Below are 23168 nucleotides of genomic sequence, written 5' to 3' on the forward strand. Positions count from 1 at the left end.
CTGTTCTTCAGAACTGCACTTCTGTAACTGAGCTTGGCATGATTAGATTGCAATTATTTTTCCCTACAGCAGGCTGTTCCTCCTAGATATTTTACTTTTTATTGAAGTGAGATCAAAAGGATTTTGTACTTTAAGAACTGGGTTTCTTCGCCATAGCTTCAGCCTGACTAAGCATTGAGTTCCTTACTATTCATAAGACTCAAAACTGTGGCTTGAAAAATGAATAAAAAGCACATCATCTTGAGGATAAAGCATATTATTAGAGTGTGATGCCTTTTGGGCAATCCTGGGGGTGGTATGCTCTTAGCAGCAAGTGAATTTCTAACTTCAAATCATTTTTTTCAAGTTCTAAATAAAAGCAACTCTCAATATGCCAGGCTGTGTGCTTAGAGGTGTTATGCTACTTAATGCTCACCCCAATCCTGTGAGATAGATATCATTATTGTACCTCCTTCCTCATTTACAGATGATGGAAATTGAGGTTTGGCAAGGGGAAGGAACTGCTCTAGGGGACACAGGAGCCCGTCTCCCAAAGCTGGGTCTTTACTATAATACACCGCCCCTCATGACTTGACAATCTGTGCTTACAAAATAAAACAGTAACCATCCTTGCTTTCTCCCAGAGAAATGCTTTTACTAATCTTAGGATGAAAGGTGTGCGTCCACTGAGACGTCATTAGATGTATGGTTCTGGGTATTAGATATCAAACAGCAGCGCTTTCACACTTAGGTAAAACAGTTGTAATCATCTATTTTTAAACGGCTCAACTATGTCCTTCATCATGATCTTGTTAATAATGCCAGGCCGTGTAGGACCTCATGGTCATGAGATTTCATCATAGAAACTTTCCAAGGGCCCTCACCTGCTGAAATACAACTTTCCTTAATTAAAATTGTATTCTCAAAAGAAACAGCTCTGCATGTTTTTCAATAAGTTAATAATGGAACTCATTATTGTGCTGCACTGCATCTTTGGCTACAACTCTTTAAATACGGGCATTTGTAGCTTTGTGTTCCCCCGGCAGCAGTGTGGAGGCCCAGTGTCAGCTCAGCTGACGTTTATACTGGGGGGAGGTGCCCACACCATTTTACTCGCTTTGCTAAGACGGTGTCTGTATCCTGTCTTTGCAGTTGTACAGTCGTCATATTGACAGCCAGGTATAAGAGCCTAACAGTTAAGTGTTCTTTGTGAATGTAGAGGAGGTAAGGTGGAGAACATCCCCCTAAAATGTGCTTACCCATTAATAACAGATTAAAAAGGCTTTCCCATGTGACAAGCAATTTAAAAAAATGGCTGGAAGTGTAACTGAATGAGAGGCATTTAAATGATATGCTTTATACTTTGGGAGGTCCATATCAGGACAAATTCCCTTCTAACTTCAGTTCATAAAGGCCTCTCAAAGGAGCATGGTACTTTCATTGGTAGCCTCTCTTGGATCAGTCATAGACTCCTGAACTTGTCTAAGTGACATTGAATTGCTCTTCATCAATGCAAATGTATTCCTGTGTGTTCCTCAAGCCCTGCCTCCCTCTCTTCCCCTGCTTTTAAATACTTAGAATCTTGCTGGAGGAGTGAGAAGTGGACTCCATTCATATTATGCAATATTTGAATGGCAAAGAATGAGAATTGCTCATCTCTCTGGCTAGAGAGTTTTAAATTCTGGATTCTGTGATGGGGTTTCTGGAGTTCCTAAAACCAGGGAAGTTTTATGCAAGATGGCTTTTTTTTTCGTGTGTTCCTGGATACAATTGCCTAGAAAAGGGTTCAAGACTTTCACCACATTCTCAGGTGATCCATACTCCTCTGAGATTGTTAAATGCCCATGTCCTTGACCAACGAACAGTCAGTAGTACCTATTGTTACAGTGCCCTGTTCTCCTTTCAAACATTAGCAGAGATTAGCGAGGAAATTAAACAGTGATTCCCAAACTGGACTTAAGGGCTTTTGAGAGTCCTCGCTGTCAAAAACAGTAAATATGCCAAATTTAAACAAGATTAATACATGAAATTAATATAACCACTCCCCTCTCCTCCCCACCGCCAAGAAAAATAACTCTGAAGATGTACTGAGTGGGAGGCCATTAATAGATTAGAAGAGAGAGCATGCCCTCACTCCGTCACTCATGCCTTGGGCACTGTTCTGAAGCCAATTATCTGCCAAACTGTTGCTAATAGTTTTAATTCTAAGCTATACATTGTTTAACTTTATATGCATAATAGCCCATTGATTAAGGACAGGAAGAGAAAAGACAACAAATGTTGCAATGGAATTTGTGAACAGCACACAGAGTAACATTTCTCTAACTTCATTTAAATCAAATTGTCACTATCTTCATAAAAAAAGTATATTTATGTGTAGATATGCCTATATACATATGCACACACATGCAGAAGCACACGTGTGTATCTGAATGTAAAAGTACATATGTGTGTATTTATCAGTGTGCATGTGTGCACCTACATACATATTGTGCAGTTATACATGTACATACACATATATCGTAACAGTACTATTTATCCTCTGAACCCTTACATATTTGAGAGTGAAAAAGGAAGGCTGTTAAAAACTGTGCTAGAGCAGCAGGCATTAATGGATACATATGGTCCCTCTATATATAACTGCAAAAGTTGCCTCTATGATTTAAAAAAAAAATTATTAGAAGTGAGAGAGGTAGATTTTCATCTTTATTTTGTGCTCCTTTAGACAATATATGTTAAATAAAAACTGGTGATTGAAAGTAAATTAATACATTCCAAAGTTTAAAAGAGGAAAATAGTGACATTTATATCCAATTTGGCTTTTTGTTTAGAAGAAATAAAGGCTATCTATAATCTACCATGTGTTTTTTTTTTGTGAATAAGTGCTTTCAGTGAGCAGCATGAGTCCTTTTGTCTTATCTTATCAATTAGAAACAAAACACAAAAATCATCAAAACCAGCCAGTTGATTTTTAATGCATATAAAGTGTAACAATTTCCAAACGTCAAGTTAAAAAGCGTGTTTCAAATCTATTTTGGGACTTTAACGTGTCTTTAACTGAAGTGCTCATTTTATTATTCATTTAATTCCCGGGCCCAAAATTTCAAAAGGTATTTGTTCACAGATCATGACTTTTTTTTTTTCTTACATAGTTAAGTAGAAAACAAATGAAACATCAAGTTACTTGTTCAATGGGAAAAAGTAAAATTGTCCCGTATATATCATGAATATTATTAAATATTGCATTTGAAAGAATACTATAATAGAATCAATAATATATTCATTGAAAAGACAATTTTTCTCAAAAACCACTTGCTTAATCATCTAGCACGAATAATAGTACAAAATGGTTAGGTTAGAAATATTCGTAGAGTGAAAGATTCTCTGTCCCTCTGCAAACATCACAGGAGTTCTAGATGTGGGGAAGCATTGTGATAGTCTAACAAGTTAGGAGATGACCTTTATTCAGCAAGAGCAGCTGGCCTGGGAAGCAGAGGAGGGGGCCCCTGCTTTGTGTCCTATCTTTGATGCGATGACAGGTCTCCATTATTAAATGGGCTTATTCAAGTCACCAGAAAATGATTGAAGGGCGCCTGCCCAAGCCCAGGGTGCACTCAACAAACACCCTTTTGCTCCGAGACAGCTTCAGATGAAGGGGAGCGATCCATTTTCTGAGCGCTCTGATCAGGTGGGGCACACAAAGCCTATGGGAGGCGCAAGCCTAGCTTTGATTAGGAGACAAGAGGCAGAGGAGAACAGGGTTTGTTTCTCCTCGGGAACAGACGGAGGCCTCACATTCTGCTGAGTCTTTGGGAACAAACATGGAGGAGAGCCTGGACTGAAAGGACAGAGGACCCTGGCTGTCCTAAAGTTACAGTCTAGAAATGGGTGATCCACCAGGGCTTGGAGCCCAGGCCCAAATGCCTTTCCAAATGACTCCTGCCTGGACATCTGCTCCCCAGTGATGGCCAGCTCCCCTTTCCATCCCCTGCTCTACTGGGTACTTGGCCTACCTTCACATTCAGAACTACTTCTGCTGTTTTTCACTACTAGAGATGACAACGTTTCATAATCCAAGGCGAAGGAGCATAGTCCTTGCATTGTCCACGGTTGTGTCCATGTAAATTGCACTTAATGACTGTGCCTCAGCTCATAAGGAAATTTGGGGTAGCAAAGCCTCCACATTGGCAGCTAGAAGAAGCAGTTCCAGGGTTGTTTTTGTTTTGTTTTGGGGTTTTGGCAGGTGGAGTCCATCCTGGTACTATCAACGCCCAGTTTGTTTTTCATTTAAGACACAATTCTGGAGGGAGTGAGAACACTTTCATTTACATAGGATCGTTTGGTGGAAACAAATGTCAACTACCATGAGTAAATGCCGTGTGCTGAAGAACGTGTTAGTCACATCACCTGATAGCTACTTGACTTTCACAAAAGCCCCAGGAAGTTGGGAATTATCAGCTCCTAGTTAACAGGCAAGCAAAACAAAGCTCATGATACTAGATAACTTCCTCCAGTCACAGAGCCAGTGGGTGGAAGGGGTAGCCTTTAGCCCCTTGTCTGTGATTACAGAGCCTGTGATTTTTCCATTAGGAAACAGAAACTCCTTAGATTTAACACCAGAAGCCTTATGTAAAGTCTCATTTAAGTATCCCTTCCTACTGTTTCCTCTTGCCAATATTTGCTTTAAATATTTGAAAAAAATTATGGCTACATGTACTAAATTTGAGACCAATTTATAGCAGAGCACTTTCTAAACCAAATATGTGTAGGGAATGCAAGGGTCAGTTAGGGTCACTATAGAAATAAACTAGATCCTTTTTCCTTTCTCATTTCCCCTGAAATATTCTCTGCCCGTTGTTATCCATTTGATCTCAGCCATCTGGTTCTGCTGCCAGCAAAGGAAAATGTCAGATTCAACAAAATGAGTAGTACTGCTTGAGTTGAATCATAATTTAACTTTTTTTTTCCTTTGCCCTACAGGATATTTAAACAGTAACATTACTTAATAGTACTTCCGAAGTTATTATCAATTCCCTACAAACATTGCCATTTCCTTAAAATGGAAAGGCAAGCATTAAGGCAAAGAGTCAAATATTCTGCCCTAATATCTAATGACATATAACTTTGAGATTTAACATTTACTTAATTGCCAAAGCAGTCATGCTAAGTGCATAGTCTGACATATTATCAGGTGTTAGAAAGGATAATTTCTGAAAGGAAAAAAAGAGATCTATAAAACCTCAAGACAGGACTCTGCAAAAATCATTATCCACTCTCTTTAAAATCTTTATTTGAGCAGGTTGGTGTGGTAGCTTGGGAAATAGTGCCTGACACAGGAATGTACTCCTCGTAATCTTCGGAGGAAAGTGTTGTGGGGTTATTTTCTGTTTGCCTCTCCCCCCTCATCGTGTAGCTGTTCTCTTTCCTTCTCTTCTGACCCTGAAGACTGCATCTCTCAGATTCCTTTGGCCTGGGGCTTCCAGGTGGGTTCTGGTAATAGAAGGCATCAGCAGCAAGAGAGCAGAGAGGGCTGAGAGAGAGAGAGAGAGAGAGATCAACCACTCCCTGCCTGCCTGGGGATGTGGGATGCATCTGGTTCTCCAGATGGCCCCTCCAGCTCTTAAGGCTCCTCCCCTAAGACCTTCAGGCTGAAGAGTGAAAACAGTGCCCCCTCTGTTGTTAGGCTCTGGGTTCCTCCCTCACTCGTTGGTCCCTTAACTTGCCTACTCATTTGGCACCACTGTCTTTATTAAAGTCTCCTCAGATGGATCATTTGAGTGGAATTCTGCTGCCTGCCAGGCCACTGAGGTGGGGAGTGTGGGGAGAGAAAGCTTCAGTCCATTGCTTCAGGGTTACGTGGCCCTAACCCATCTACTCAATTCCTTGTGCTTCATTTCATCCTCTATAAAATGAGAATAATAATTGTACGCACTTATAAGTGCTTAGCTCAGTGAATACAGAAAGGTGCATCCCTAAGTATTACTACCATCTTGATGAGGTGAGGAGAATGCTTGCTTTTCCCGAGTTGAGTTAGTGCAAGGGTAGATTATACTAATCCATGATATAACCTCCTGGGAGTGTTGCCTGCTGGTAAATAACTGCTAATATCTGTATCTAAACATCGGGATACAGTTGGGCTGGTCAGTTTCAAAAGAGATGCTTTGATTCTGGTTTTTGCAACTCATAAGTTCCCTGAATCTCCAAAACTCTTATTTTGTGTCTCCCTAAGGCCCTACTGTGTGTTATCTTGGAAAAGTCTGTTGGTAGCTATTGCAGACAAGCTAGCCGAGCTTCAGGTCAGGTACAGGAGATGTTTTCTCCAAGCTCTTAGTAATATGATAACAGCGGCAGAGTTTTCACATGTGTGGAAAGGAAACAGCATTCTCATTCAATTATGAAACACATATGGATTATTTCCCAATCTGACACAGCACAATTCCTTAGTGTGAACATTTAGGAAATAAAAACATTCCAAGCAGTCCAGTCTGTCCTGCTTGGAGGAAGCATTATAGCTTGTATGCTTATGTAGTGACTAACAGGAAAATGAGATTTAGTCCCCGGTTTATAAGAAATTCTGTCTGTGATCCTGTGTGAGTGATTTCTTTAGCCTCACCACCCAGAGCTGGTTGGACCAGGTAATTCCAGATCCAGGGTCCACAGTCAAGCTGAATGCCCAACAGGCTTAGTGGGTGCCAACAAGAGAATTAGAAAAACAAGGAAAATTAGCTTGAACTGTATCAGGGAAACTAAGTGAGGTCTAGGATTCTTGATTTCTTTTCTTTTAGGACAAAGGAAGGCTGAGGCACAGCCAAAGGCACATAACCATTGGTTAGCAAACTCAGTTACAGCCTAAGAAATAGGAGGCTACAGACATCTCGTTTGGTTTCCCAGATGCTAGCATTTCCCAAATGCTAACAGATAGATTTGAGAATGACAAACATAATCCGTTTCAGATGCATTTTTCCTTCTCTTCTCCACTCCCTTTGTCAGCTCCTTCCCAGATTTCCTCCTCTTTTCCTTCTCTGGACCTATCTGTGCCTCCATCTCAATAGCAAGAGGTGAATTTAGAAAATAGTGCTATGCTCTCTTGATTTGCCATTAGAAGTAACTTCTTTGTTCCAGAGGCAAAGGGTGTAAGAGAAAGTAGTTGACATCTCGTCAGCTTTTTAAGGAAATTCTGCTGTGGAGTTGACAAATCCTTTGCCTCCTGCCAATCCTTGTGCTTGGGCAGGGTTTGGGGCTCTCTCTTTTGAGTACGTCAATTCTTCTTCATTCTTTCCTTTCAAATTTTTGTTTGTTTCCTTCTTTTCTATTATGTCACATCAAGGGATTCTTGTAGGGTGAGTGTAGTATGGGCAGTTTCTTCATCAGCACTGCCAATAAATCTTCTTGAAGTGCCGAATGGCAAATACTGGGCGAGGCAGAAATGCTCAATACAGACATTCTCTTCTTGAGGATCGTAATCTCCCTGGGAAGCAGGACCTAAGTAAGTAATACAATATAATCCAAGTCCACACAGGATGGAAAGTGCACAGAGCGGGGGAAGGGAGTCACACATGCTGGTCATTGCCAGGTGCTCACTTATGGGGGTGTACTTTCGTCCACCCTAACACCCACTGTAAGGACGATTGTCCCCATTTTATAGATGTAAGGAAATGAAGTCAAGAGGAGAGATGGCTTCCCACAGGGTGCGATTTGCCAGATCCCATCATTCACTCTATAAAGGGAAAAATAATCAGTGCACTAAACAATAGGAATTCAAGGGAAAGTTATTTTTTGAGAGCCCAGGCCCAGCAGTGGTTCTCAAAGTGTGGTCCCCAGAGCAGCAGTATTTGCATCACCCGAGAACTTGTCAGAAATGCAAATTCTCAAGCCCCAACCCAAACCTACTGAACTAGAGACCAGTGATTTATGTTTTAGCTGGCCCTCCATGTTGTTCAGAGACAGGCTAACAGTGAGAAGTGTGGACCCAGGGAAGAGTTCCAGCTGGGTGGGGAAGCAGGCAATCAGAAATGGAGACAGGATGATGAGGCAGGATTGAGTGAAACAGTGAGAACCCAGGCTCTGAGATGCCAGCATGCCAACCTTGCTGGGTAAGGATGGGCCTTGTATAGCACTTTCTCAGAGGTACTTCTGGTGTCCTGCCAAGGATTAAACCTGAGGCCTTTGCTGGCTCTGTTAGACCCAGTGTGTTTACATCATCTCATTGGACTGAAGAGAGTAGTGGTGCATTTGACCCAGAGAGCTCCCTCTGCCTAAGGTTTGGAGAGCCGGCTGTGCCACATGGGGGGTTCCTCTAAGGCCTGGCAGGGAACCTCAGGCAAGAAAGGTTGTGACTTTTTTAAAATGCTCATGCTCCATTTGGGTGCTTATAAAGCATTTAACCATATGAAATGTGAATATCACCCTTGAATGCCTTGGGTTGAAGGGAAAAATTAACAAGTGAATGATCTGAATCATTTCTCTTTCTACCCTGGAGCAGGCCACTAAAAAAATGAAACTGCTCTGTCATGGGGGAGACAGCCTGCCCTAGAGGGATGATTGAAAGAGGATTCAGGACAGACCATTTGTCCTACAATTTCATTTTCACTTTAATTATTGCAAAATCGGATTAAGTGTTGACCATAGCCTCCAATTCCAGTCAGCTGGAAAGATAAGCCCATTTGTATTTGTGTGGACAAAGTTGAAGCCTTCTGATTGCTGTCTCAATCCAGATGAAAACAACACTTTTAAATAACAATCCCCTGCATGGTGAGATTAAAGATATTTCTTATTGCTGTTACCAAGGATTACCACAATTGACTATGTATATGAGCAGAAAGTGTCTCTTTATTGTTCCTCAGAGTTGTGACATCATCTGGTACCAGAAGCTTTATTTTGGGGTCATCGGTTGAACATTGATAAAGAGATGGAATATTAGGGAATCAGAAGTCATGTTCCTCAACTCTATCTGCAAAGAAACCAGTACAAAGGTTAATCTCCAAATTCTTCTTGGAAAACATCAGCTATAGGTAGAATGCAAAGATTTATATCAAGCTCTGTGGGTGGGTTTTGTTTTGTTTTGTTTTAGCTCTACATTACATAATCAATAATCAGTCAATCACTCTTGGTTTGTAATTAAATGTAAATAAATTGAATTTTTAACTTTTCTAGGCATTCTGAAGCTCAAGCCTGACTGATTATATCTACTTAGACCTTATGGAAAAATCAGAAGAAACTAGATCTTGGAAACATTAGCGCTTGGCATTTTTGCACATACGTTCAAAGAATTTGTGTCCAATGTGTAACAGAAAACGTCTCACTGATGCTTGTTTCAGCTTTGTGTTGATGGAAATTTCACTTGATTATCTACTTCAGTGGATAATATAGATCAGGTCATCACATCAGTGGATCCTGTTGATTGATTTTGAATGGAGAGTTTGTGGGACCATGGGCTTCTCATTCACCTCTAATCAAGGCTTCCTTCCTGCAATTCCATGTGAATCAAACACTAATCAGATTCATAAAATGAGTAAGGGCCTCTTTCCTTCAGATTATTGTCATAAGTTATCTAGGGTATCTTCTGTTGCCTTCAAAATTATGTTACAGCATTTTGTCATGTCTCCTCATAAGCTCTCTGAGCTGTCTTATGTCTTCAACCAATTTGGCAGAGAAGGAAGACCCAGGATATTTTCCTGCTGGGTCAAAGGAGGTGTATAATAGTGAGGAGGGGACATGGAAAGCTATCAGATGGGTGGGAAAGAAAATGCAGACTCTCTGTCACTCTCTGTCACTCAGGTCCCAGCCTTCTCGGTGTGTGTATCCCTTGATGTTTAATGTGCTATGAATCATGACAAGTTCATAGATTTTCTTATCCTCTCCCAGATTTTTAATCTTTTTCTCTTTACTTCATTTTCCAAAAGATAAAAACCCTTACATTCACCCCATGTTAAAACAGAAAAAACAAACCCGCAAAATCCTGTCCACCCGATGTCCCTCTCTAGCTCTTTGCTCTGTTCTCTACCCACAACTTGGTCTCACTGTCAGACTTCTCAGAGGAATCTCCTTTCTTCCTTTTCCTTCCTATTTGGCTACTTTGCCCATTACTGCCTTTGCATTTGTGAAGATCCCTAGCATATTTTTGAACCAAAGGTCTCATTTCTTCTCTTTCTCACCAATTTTATAGCTGCAGTCATTGGCGTATTTCTCTTTCTTGAAATACTACTCTCCCTTTTTTGCTGACACCATTCCCTTCTGGTTCTTCTAATTTCCCCATCATTCCTTGTTCTTCTATTCAGATGTTGCATTCTCTAGTATTTGAATAATATTGTTCCTTAAGCTCCCTCTTGTTTGTCTTCCCAGCCTGTACTCACTCATAAATATACGGCCTTCAAGAGCGACTATGGCCTGAAGAGTTTCAAATCTGTACCCCTAGGACCCTCAAGCTGGCCTGAGCTCTAGACCTCTTTTGCTCATGTGTTCCCTGTTTGTCTCCATTTACTTGTCCCTCTTATATTTACTGCTAAGGCACTACAGTCAATTCCCCTAACCAAACCAGGATTTGAGATTGATACTTGGGTTTTTCCTTTCTATCACTTCTCCTTGCAGCTCCTAGATGCCAGTGTTTGATGGTTCACATGCTAAGTATTTCTCTGAGGTGTCCATTCACTCCACCCCTACCAATCCAATGCATGTCTTCCTTGTCTCTGACCTAGATGATTGCCATGCCTCCCAGGAGGAAATTCCCTACCTCCAGGTATGCAACCCCCAAGTGACTCCTAAAGAATCTTCATGAAATGGCCATCCATCATTTCTTTGTTAGGTTTATAAGCCTTACATGGCACCCTAATCTGTCAACATTAAGTTCCAGTTTTTTAAATGGTTGTCAAGACCCTAGGATTTGAACACAGCTCCCTCCCTCTCCCCTGTACTGCCTCTCCTCATCTCTGACCTGCCGTCACCTCTACATACTTACAGTCCTTGAACATATGCCCCACATCCTTGGGCTTTTCACATGTTGCTCCGTATGTTTTACCTCTTTATCCTGATTATTCCCACTTCACCCCACCCCATTAGCAAACACCTACTCATCTTCTAGTACTCGGTTCAAAATGATCTCCTGGAAGCCTTCTTTCACTTGCTCCCCATTTTGTCACTCTCACCACAAGTAAATCTCCCTGTCAGTAATGCTAGAGTCTGAGACCTGCTTCCATCCTAGGGCCATCCTGGTGTACTGCAAGTTTCTGTTCATGGCTGGTCTCCACCACTTGCCCAAGCTCTGTGAATGGCTCTTATAGTCATTCTTTTTTTTTTTCTTATAGTCATTCTTATGCCAAATGTCAAAAAGCAAATAGTAAATGATATTTGAAAAGGTAGGATAAAAAAATGAAACTGAACTGAACTGAAAATTTCATTGCTTGACATTGAATTTGGGTCAGTGGTATGCCACTCTGCTCAGCTATCTCATCCTGGCTCACAAGAGCAACTGTTAAAAGTCAGGAAACTTTCCAGCTAATTGTTAAGGTGTTTGTAGCTTAAAATGGGTGGTGACGGAAATATTTACATCAGGGTAATCAGGGAGAACTACAAATCGGGGTTTTTGTTTTTCAGAGAGTGAGTTTTCCAGCAGATGACTGATATTCATGATGGTGGCACAGTCACCACTAAAACTCCTAGATGCCACTTTCTGACAATTCACATCCTATGTATCTCTCAGTATATGTCCCTTCCCTCAATTCCTACCTCTCCTGCTTTAGTTCAGGTCTTCATTGTCTCCACCCTAGATCAGTGCCATTGCCTCCCAGAAGACTGCCACTAGAACAATAGTATTGTTAAATGTCCCACTAGAATAAGGTTTGGATAAGAACCCTGACAGTCTAGAATTGAAGAAAAGAAGATAATTATTTTTGGTGACTTGGAAAAAATAAAGTATAATGCTTCTTATATAAGGGGGCACTTTTGATTCACCATTAGTTGCCTTGAACTAGTTTTTCTAGTTGTTGTGATGGGTAGATTTCTACAGACTGAATCTATGTTCACAGCACTTATTTTCAAAATAGTCGGCCAGGGCCACGTTATAGGACATAGCCCTATGACCGTGATGGTCATTTGATCACAGTGATGTTAACCCCATGGCATTTGACCTCACGATTATCCTCTTTGAGCCAGCTGATCAACAGCAATTCATCAGTGAAGATACCCACCAGGAGGGATGATATTATGTAGACAGCGATTAGAGCCATTTCCAACCTTGACTTTGCCCACTCCTAGTCTGGGGAAAGAGGCCCTCACGTTGCCTTGGCAGAAGTTGGCTGTCGCCCAGCCTGGCTGTCTTATGGCAGACGTGCAGGGATGCAGGAGTACCACTTTATCTTCTAAGCCATGCAGGCTTGCAGCAGCCTCGTTAGGAAAGGAAAACGTTTGCGGGTCTTTTATGCAGCTTTTCTCCCTCTGGGTTGTTGAAGCTCTCTGGCTGTCAGCGCAGCACTCTTGGCCGGGAGAGTTCAGAGAATGACTTCAATAATATGACAGCCTCTTCCATTTAAAATGGTATTCAGTGCAGCTTCTCTCGGAGGCGTTCATTCAAAGTCCGTGCATGATTCATTCCTCTAGTCATTCAACAATGTCTCTCATGTTTGCCCTGTTTTTTAAAAAAAAAGAGAGAGGAAGAAAACCAGCTTTGTAGTTGCGATAACATGGATCAGGATGGTATAATTGCAGTGAAGAGGCCCCCGAGCCGTCAGTAATAGGCTGGTTCATCTGATGTGTACTGCCATTAGAAAATGACCCATGCGTGGATGTTCTCAGGGGACAGGAAAGAGGCTTTTAAGAATTACACTCTGTGCAGTATGAAAGCTAATGAGCAAAAGAACAAGTGTGAAGAAAAACTACTGCTTCAGGAAGCATACTTCCACTTAGAGCCTGTCACAGCCTTCCTCAAATTCATTAGGACGGACTGGTCTTTGCCAGGACGAATGCTGCATTACCTCTGCTCCCGCGCAGACTCCCCGCAGGGCATTCTGTATCATGTGCCTGCGAAATTAACACCACAGAATAATAAATGGCAAGGAAAAGAAGAGGATCGGTGCAGAAACAGTCAGCAAATAAGGTGGAGGCAGACATTTACACGAAGATGAAAGAAGTCATGATGGGCTTTAACGAGGAGGAAAAAAAAAAAGGCAGCATCTTACACTCCTCTGTTTGAAGTCTTAGGACCGTTTTGTGTTATTTTACTTCATATATAAGAACAGAAGAGTATCTGATTATGATTTCTAGACTGGGTATTTTTATCCCATATCTTAATTTTTTGACAGGTTTAGAGATTTAAAACAGTCTTCCAATCTAATCTATACTGCTCTTCTGTTTTAAAAGTCTTACTTGGAGTTTAGGTCACATCAATGGGGAGTGTGGCATAGAGGCAAGTGCTTCAAAAGGTGAACACCTTGCTTGTCAATGTGGAGCCCACTTGGCCGACACTGTCACACCTGGGATTTGTCACCTGGGTGTTGTATTAGAATAGGCTAGCATCAGCAAAGGCCAGACTCAGGTGTCTTCCTTAGTATCTGAGGACCCTCTGGTTGTGGGAGGCCTGAAGGTAAGATGTCGAGGTGACCTTCCACCTTATGTGAGGGTGGCTGATAGGCAAGGGGCATCGATTACCCCCAAATCCACCTCTCTAAAGCATAAGACTGTGGTTCCTTTTTCAGAAAACCATAGAGACACCATGCTGCTGCCTATCCAGGCTCCACTCAAGGCCACCTTGAACACCAAGGTGCTGTAGGTAGATGAAGCCAAAGAGGATTCCCTGTCTTAGACACAGTGGCCTAGTAACAAGTAAAACTTGGGAGGAAAGTCAGGGTATTTGCAGAATTAGAAAGTGTGACTGTTGTCTATAAACTCCCAAAGTACAGCAATCTCTGCGTGGCTTGGGGGATCTTGATTTCTCCAAGCCTTAGTCTGACATCTTGGATCATTTTGGAGAGTCTCTGTGTATCTCCTTTCTCTTGTCTATTTCTGTCTCTCAAAACGATTAATACTAGTTTTGTTTCCAAAGGCCAAGTGACTTTCCTAGGGGCAACCAGCTGCCTAAAACAGTCAAATGATTAATCTCATATTTAATGTAAGCATAAGTTTCTTTTACCTTATATTTTAAAATCATTTTTGAGAAAACAGTCCAGAGAAAATATACAGGTCTTCAAAGATTGTGAAAAGAGCCATTATTTAAAATGCTCCCAGTAATTGAAAACTATAGTATCGGTTTATTAGGAACTATGAAGTAAATGAAGGGGCTAGAGTCTGTTTGACTCACCCCAACCCTATTCCAACCCATCTGCCTGTCTAGTGTCCCTTAATCTGCGCAATAAGACTTTAAAACTGTTATTGAGTGGTATGAGTTGGTTTTGACAGGACAGACTTTGATTTTCTTTCTTTGATACTAACAAGATCTTCTTCAGCAAACTGTGGATCAAAAGTCTTGTCCTCTTAATTGTTTCAATTATTGAGAAACAATGAATGCAGTAAATGCCCATTGAGTACCTGCCACACTAAAGGAATTGTTAGGGTATGAGAACTAGAAGAATGTATACTAAATAGTACTCCAATATAGTGAGTCCAGGCAAGGTGGCTGATGTCAGAAAATCACAACTAATCACTACACCTCTCTGTCAGCTTTCTCTTTTGTAAAAGGAATTTAAGAATAGTGACTGTTTCCCAGGATTGTCATGATAAAATGTAAAAAAGCATTTAATTCACTGTTCGGATTAAACTAAATGATCAACAAAAATGGCTAGTTAGCTAGTTTATAATGGAAAAATCTTCAAAGAAGACGGAAGTGTAAAGGAATTGATAGGGAGGGAGCAGAGAAACAGAACTGGGAAGATACTGGAAAATGGCCCAGTGCACAAACTACAAAATTCAGCAAAGGGAGAGGCCAGTTCTGAATAAGCATTTTTCTTCATACTCTTCACCAACCATGCCACAGCTGAACTACTGTAATTCCATCTCAAAACTATGTACAAAGAGCAGAATTCAGATTCATAGACAGCTAGCATATTCCCTAGGAACTTAGAGAAATATTTGTATCTTGGTTCATCTAAGATAAGCAATTTTTGTATTAACAAATTATTAACTTTAATATTTGGAAAGACATTCCAGCTCGTTAAGACTATTTTACTTAATAAACAAACATGTAAATTACACCAACTTGGGGGGGTTGGGGGAGACAGTAAGCACTGGCTAGTTTCTCATTACTTTGTTCTAGAGATATTTGCTCTCTTAACTATTCATTCCCCCATCTTCACTGCTGTAACCAACAGCAGCTGAGACAACAAAAATCTGAAAATACAGTTTGTTCCTTTGTTATTTCATTCATTTCAAAATGTTGGATCTGCAACAAAGTATTCAAATACTGGCTAAAATAAGGTCAGTCACAATCATGCCAATTTATATTCTCTAATCAATTTACATTCTGATTTTTCATAATTGTGGTATATCAAGAGAAATGTTTCCTTGACAGAATATTAATGAATAATGCTCAAATTACAGAGTATTCAATAACTGTTGTATTTTAGTAGAAACACTATTACATTTTCAGATTGATAAGATCCAGACATTTTAAATCTTCTAACCCCTCAATCTTAGCAGAGTGCATTCTTTTATTTGCGAGGAGACATTTGTCCATTCCTAACCTTTTTACCTTCAGAAAACAAATGATGCACGTGACTTGAAAATTGAATTAATCTTGACTGAAAAAGAAATAAAAATAGCTAATGTCTTTATGATTTCCATAGCAAGCCTACAGGGCAGATACTGTTGCTGTTTCTGTTTTGTAAGATGCATTATATCTTGCTAATCCTCAATAAATATGAAAACCAATCATTTCACAGCTCAGAATTGACAAACGGGAACACATTTCTCATTTGAATAGACGAGATAAGCAGGTTGCCATCAGCTCTGCCCTCTCTGCCTTCGGGTGTGCTGTGTCCTGGGCAGACACTGTTAGTTCATTCTTAGGTCACTGCTATCACATTTCTTTTTGTCTATTTCTGGACCAGGGCTCAGGTTCACATTCCAAAAAGTCTCTTGTCTTAAGGACCATTCTGCTACCTACCGTAATGTAAAGAAATGAGCACCTCCAATTAAACCATTCCACGTGTAAATTTCTTGCCTGGGGAGAGAGTTGAGAAATGACTGGGATTCATGAATATAAAGTGAGCTTTCTTTTCATGTAAGTTTTCATTTTGAAATTGTAGAGCATTATTTGCTCCCCACAGAAATCTCTATGTGCCCTAAGTGTGTTTACTACAGGAACCCCAGTGCAGAGCTGGTAACTCGTTGCTCTGCATCACTGAGTATTTAGGTTCACAGGTCATGGGGCAGAAGAGGCCTGGGGAGGAATCCATGGCTGTGCACTGCAACAGTGCTCTCAGCAAAGATGCATCACACCCTCAGGTCTGCACCTGTACTGGGATGAGGCCACACAGCCGCCTTAGGCTTTTCCTCTCCTTGAATATTGTTTGACGTGTGCTTCCTCGTCCTATCAAGACATTCTGTTTCTGTATATCTAAACAGCTCTATTATCATAAGACTTATTTCCCTTCACCCCAGTTTTGGTTTAGAGCTAGTGTAATAAATAAATCTCTCACAGGCCACCTTAGCTTCGTTTTGAACATTTTGAAGATGACTCTGTGAGAGGATGGAAGGATTCAATAAGCAAATACATAAATAATCTCCAGGAGCAAGGCCACCGCACCTCTCGCTATTCCCCCTCCCCCCGGCACCGCTGCCTCCATGCCTCCCCTCTTTTTGTTCTCATCTTACTTATGTGTGTCCTGCAAAAGGTCCATTGAGACCAACGGGGCTTTCACTGTGACCAGAAATAAGTCAGAGTTTTAAAAGACATTCCTCACTTTTGTAACCTGTGCTTTGAATCTTCAGCCAGAAATAAGGCTCTATTATACTTACCATTACATAGACTATAAAGTGTGCTCACACATTCCCTATTCTTTGCTGTGGAATTAGATGATAGGGAAGAGTATTGGTGATAAATTTTCTACATTCCTACCAAGTTATTTTCTTACCTGTGTAACAGTTCTTGCTAGCATGAGTTTGTTATGGCTAGGAATAATGTCGTAATAAAATAGCAAAACAGCAACAGAATGTTTCAGGGCCAATAGATAAATGAATTAGAGTGGAAGATTTAGATAATGGAAATAATAGAAAACAATTGTTTGCAATGACAAGCATACCTCAGAGATGCTGTGGGTTCAGTTCCAGACCACTGCAATGAAGTGAATATCGCAATAATGTGAGTCAAATGAATTTTTTGGCTTTCTAGTGCATGTAAAAGTTATGTTTACACTATACTGTAATCTATTAAGTATAGCATAGAATCGAGTCTAAAAATGCAATGTGTGCGCCTTAATTAAAAAATATTTATTGATGGGGTGCCTGGGTGGCTCAGTTGGTTGAGCATCTGACTCTTGATCTCAGCTCAGGTCTCAATATGAGGGTCATGAGATCAAGGCCCGTGTTAGGCTCCATGCCCAATGTTAGGCTCCATGCTCAGCATGGAGCCTACTTTAAAAAATTATATATATATATAACTAAAATATGCTAGCCATCACATGACCTTTCCGTGACTTATAAACACTGATCACAGATCACCATAACAAACAAAATAATGAAAACATTTGAAATGCTGTAAGAATTACAAAATGTGACACAGAGACATGAAGTGAGCAAATGCCATTGGAAAAATGGTGCCAATAGACTCATTTGAAGCAGGGTTGCAGCAAACCTTCGATTTGTAAGAAATGCAGTATCTGCAAAGCATATTAAAGCAAAGCTCAATAAAACAAGGTATGTCCGCAATGTTAAAATAAATTTCTCCCAAGTGCCTCTCCATACGAGGTGTTCTGGGAGACAATGAGGACAGTGACATGGCCTTTGTTCCAATTTCTTGCTCCTGACTGGTGGGTTTTCCTTATCGTATAACCTGTAAACCTTCTAGGTATGCAGCCCCCTGAGCTGATGCTCTTAGTTTTACGTGGGCCTACAGAGCATGTCCAGGGAAGCCTTTGACTGTGTACCATGGGCACAAAGTAGATGGAGGGAAGATGGTCATTACTTTTAATTATATTCTTAATATGTGGTGTCCTCACAAGAAGTTAAAATAACTCAATAAGTTAAAACCACCATGGAACTGAAGTAAGATGACTAATGTGAGCACGAAACAATGAGAAATGTAAAGAAGATCAAAGGGTGATTTTCTAAATTCCACAATTGCCCCACCGAGTGGCAGGCACAGGTCCGGCCTCCCAGCTTGGCTTTTCCCCAGGCTTCCTCTCTTAGGTGTTCCAGACGGACTGCACCTTATTTCCATCTAGTTTGGCCAATGGAGCTGATCTCCCAACTCAGTGACTTTTTGCAAGCCATTGTCTCCACAGTATTTCTAAGATTAGTAAGGTCATTTTACATATGCCAAAAGATAGATAGCAAGATACTTTCCCCTGCAAAGACTACAATTTAATTTTACTGGTCCTCAATTTAAAGTTAAAACTCACATGCACTCAAAACACAGGTTCTTTATTAAGAATTGAGGGGCGCCTGGGTGGCTCAGTCAGCTAAGTGTCTGATTCTTGGTTTCTGATCAGGTCGTGATCTTGCGGTTGTGAGATTGAGCCCCATGTCGGGCTCTGTGCTCAGCGTAGTCGGCTTGAGATTCTCTCCCTCTCCCTCCTGCTCACGTTCTCTCTCTCAAATAAATAAAAATCATTAAAAAAAGAATGCATATTGATTAGGACTTTTTTTACCCTTTGTTTCAATTTTTAAAATCTGGTTGTAAAACATAGTGTATGTTAAAAAAAGCACAAAAAAACTAGAATTTTAGGGGCACCTGAGTGGCTTAGTCAGTTAAGCATCTGTGTTCGGCTCAGGTCATGATTGCAGGGCACTGGGATCGTGCTCTCTCTCTCTCTCTCTATCACTCTCTCTTGCTCAAATGAATAAATAAAATCTTTTTAAAAATCTAATATTTTAAAGATTTTCTTTCAGAGAATTGTATTAAGACAGCAGTTCTACTTTCTCTCAAGGAGTCAGCATGGTTAATAATATGAGCTGTGGAAGGGCTTTATTTTATATCATGAAGTAAATTTGTTTCATTTTTCTACCACATCACTTTCACCTAAATCATAAACTTCTTCCCAGAATTTATGAGAATAGTTTACTTCCTTTAAGAATGCCTTTTAAACCACTTGTGGTGGGGATTAAAATAATTACAAGTAAATTATGATCCATTAAAAAAAAAAAAGAGAGAGACCAGAAACCCAAGCAACTGACCCACTCAGAAGGACACAATGGATCAAATTTTTTAAGTGCTGTATTCTGTATTATCTGTTGTATGTACATGGTCTCTTATTAGAGTGCTTTACCAGAACGTTCTCCTGGGAGCTGGTGTTGAAACAGAATAAAAGCATGCCATATTTTTCTCTTGTTCCTGCCTTTTGTCTAAGGCAGTGGACATTGAATTAGTCAGGGTAGTGAATCATTTTATTCACTAAAGTGTGGAAAGTAGAAAGTTATTAGGCAGTTTGATGATCTCTGGGTGAAATGAGGTTGTGCAGAAAGGTGAGATAGTAAGAAAATTAGTCAATTTAATTAGAAAAAAATACTTGATAATTTGTGAATACTCCAAATGTCATTGAAACAATGCAAACAACAAATGTGAGAAGTGTAATTTATAGCTATTAAATGCCAATAGAGGTTACCATGTTTGTGCCATAAAAATATCTACCATTGTCACAACGTGCTCATTGGACCGTTCTACATAAGGCTGCAAATATCAGTGAATCTTTTGGCTTCCTACTCTTGTCCACTCTTAGAGAAAGGAACCACATTCTTAGGAAATAAGCATCTGAATAACACATTGCCGATAGGGAGATCGAGATGTCTGAAGGTTGTCTTGTAAACAAGTGTTCTTACCCCATGAAATATCACTTGTGCTCTTCCTGGCACAACCAGTTCAAAAGGTGTTTTTTCTTGGCAGGTTACCAGCCAGTCTTGTCTGGTCAACAGGGGTTCCAAGGCCTCATAGGAGTGCAGCAGCCGCCCCAGAGTCAGAGCGTGATGAGCAACCAACCAGGAGCTCCGGTGCAAAGCGTGATGGTCTCCTACCCAACGATGTCTTCTTATCAGGTGCACATCAGCAGCTTGGAAAATTGTGGTTTATAAAGTAGCACTGGCCAGAGTAGAGGCTGTGGGTATGTCCCATGTTGGGTGGTTAGCAGGGTGATGGGTGCTTTGCCCAGCCCCTGTTGATGGTTGACTTTGAATTAAGATTATAAGTAGACAATGGGACGGGTATGCTTCTCTAACTGCTGTGATTTTGAATGTCCTGCTAAATGTGGTTCTATATAAACTTCTATTCACTGAAGAAAAGTCTGCAGCTTATAGAGTTTTAGTCATGAAGACCTTTGGCTATTCCATTGTAATTTTGCTCATTGGGAGAAAGCCTTCATGACAAATTTCCACTCATTTTTGTACACAGCCTTCAAAATTGCATTTTACCACAATTTTAACTTAAAAGAGATTTTTAAATAGCATCTCGGATTTGCTCCAAGGGCATGGATAGGGCTTATACCAACCTCATTTTCTAGACTAAACCCATACTGGGTATTTAAAAAATGTCATGCATCGTTTTGTGATTTACATCCTGAGATACACTGGAAGTGGAAGTGAAGGGTTAGTGAAATGCTTTGACCGGTAAATTTAGCTGCACCTGCTACTTCTGACCCTAAAACAAAGAAACAAACAAAACAGAACAAAATAAAAATCCTATCCTCTGCCCTCCTACTCTGACAATCCTTACATTGCCGCAGTTTCTACCTCCAGTTCCACATTAGATGTTCTTTAAAGCTGTAGGTTGAGAGTGAGGCAGGTGCTTGGGACAAAAGCCCCTTTTTCTATATGGCTCCAGGCCACTTTGTGTACATGAAACCAGAATGGGAGTGTTGCTTTCCAAACCGAGGGAAAATCTGAGCAAGTAATTCAAACTGCAGTCCCCGGAGGGTAAGGAGAGAGAAAGGAAAGAAGAGTAGAACTGACACCTTCTGAGCCATCACCAGACGTGTCCCAGCACTGTATATCAGCCTTGCAATCTTTTCAGTGACACTTTGCATAAGTGTCCTTATGCAGAAGGTCTAGGCTATCAGAGAGGTTAAGTGACTTGCCCGAGGTGAAACAGCTGATAAAAGGTAACGCTGGGATAGGTGACGAGTTAGGTCTGATTCAAACACTTGAGTATTTTTCCTGACCCCACAGTAGCTCATGGGACAGGCAAACACAACCTTTTCACGAAGGGCTCTCTCTTGTGTTTTCTACAGGTGCCAATGACCCAGGGTTCTCAAGGACTGCCCCAGCAGTCATACCAACAGCCAATCATGCTACCTAACCAGGCAGGTCAAGGGTCACTCCCAGCCACTGGAATGCCTGTTTACTGTAATGTCACACCGCCGACCCCTCAGAACAACCTTAGGCTGATTGGTCCACACTGCCCCTCCAGCACTGTCCCCGTGATGTCGGCTAGCTGCAGGACAAACTGTGCAAGTATGAGCAACACCGGGTGGCAGGTCAAATTCTGAGTGCTCTGGCTGTGGTACGTTTCTTGCAATCTTACTCATGGCCTTTAAGGGAAGAGGAGCAAGGTGGGAGACTGGCTGAGGACTTAAGTATTCACTCAACACTCAAACGATTGCTGCTGGTATTCTGTAAAAAAACAAACACAAAAACAGAAACAAAAAACAAAGACTAATACATACATTAGCTGGTTAATGGTGCATATTTTCGTCATGTCTGCTAGGTATGCCTTTATAGCTTAGCTAGTGACATGAATTCATCAAGGTAAGATTTTCTCCTACCACTGAATACCACTGTGTAGATTATAATATCCCTAATTTGGATTATTAGTTTTGTACTTTGTGTTGAGTTTGTGATGCTAAAAGTATTTAAAAATTATATACTGAAATCACATTGTACCAAAGCTGTAATGGAAAAGCAAAGAATTGATGAATGGAAGGAATAATTTATATACACTATAAAGTTTTCTTTTTTAATGGATATATACTGTATTGTAGTGTTTAATCAGAATAAAACTATTTGACCTTATGGAGGAAGGTCATGTTTTTACCACCAGTTTGGTTCACTCTCTCTTCCAATATGTGTTTGCTTATGTGTCACTGTTATTCCCCTTGAACAGTATTTCATGAGTAATGCACGATAAAGATGTTCTAGATATTTGTAAATGAACTGGCATCACGTTGGGAGAGATGATAGGCAAACACAAACCAACTGCAGTTTCTTGTCCTAATACTACAGGGGTCCTGGGAATAAGATGGCTTCCATTTCCAGCATTCATTGACTTCACATTTTTGAACTGTATATCTTGATTTTAGTTCTATGGGTATTGACTACATGTAGCTGTACTTCCCCAACTCGAAAACCTGAGTGACTTCTCATAGCAACCCTATACCAAACCCTGTTCTGTCTTCTTTGAAATTCCACCATCTACCTGAAAAACAAGATTTCTTCATTTAGAAGGAAATTGGAAGAGGCACGGTCTAATTCTATTGAATATATACATACAACGTAAAGCGCCACCAGTTTTGAGTCAATAACTCAAAGGTGCTAACTATCGTGGCAACTGAAAAGAAGGTAAAATACAACAATAATTTAGCCACAAAGACTCGGAACATTGGGGAAAAAAAAACATTTAGAAGAAGCCAATGCTGTCTAATCCTAAAATCTTTATCTAATCTCCTGTAGATTCTGCAGGTAAGACTGATTTATGACAACCTTTGAAAAATAATAACAGAACTCCAAATACCTGCTTTGGCCCTTCTGGGAGGTATTTAGTGGGGAAATATAACCCCATAGCTTCCACTTTGCTATCACAGTACAATGACTAATAGTTTTCTCTTCTATTCTCTCTGCCTAAAAACCATTATTACTGATGAGAGGGGTTTGGAGAGAATATCTGGATAATTTGCACTGTTCTTCATTCCCCATATTAGATCTTTCCATTTTCATGTTGCTTAGTTGGCGATAGCATGAAGCTACTAGTTAAAAACTCTACCTAGGATTACCGTTTCTTAATTGTATACTCTCATTTTCTTTTTCCTTTAAAAGGGAACTTTTACACATACTCTCATTAGCTT

The 23168-nt window shown here is 40.5% G+C and overlaps 1 protein-coding gene across 19 annotated transcripts in view; it reads left to right on the forward strand.

Moving 5' to 3' along the window:
- Positions 1–22146, forward strand: part of ARPP21 (cAMP regulated phosphoprotein 21) — a 151650-nt gene extending 129504 nt beyond the window's left edge. For all 19 annotated transcript variants that reach the window (XM_045798281.2, XM_045798286.2, XM_045798290.2 and 16 more), the window contains 2 exons: positions 20003–20151; positions 21339–22146. In XM_045798281.2, coding sequence (XP_045654237.1) covers positions 20003–20151; positions 21339–21596 — 407 coding nt within the window. In that variant the 3' untranslated portion in view covers positions 21597–22146. The remainder of the gene's footprint in view (positions 1–20002; positions 20152–21338) is intronic.
- Positions 22147–23168: the final 1022 nt, after the last annotated feature.

Source organism: Ursus americanus, chromosome 20 (genome assembly GCF_024610735.1).
Source record: "Ursus americanus isolate L20-20 chromosome 20, mUrsAme1.1.p, whole genome shotgun sequence".
In the NCBI taxonomy this organism is placed as follows: domain Eukaryota; kingdom Metazoa; phylum Chordata; class Mammalia; order Carnivora; family Ursidae; genus Ursus; species Ursus americanus.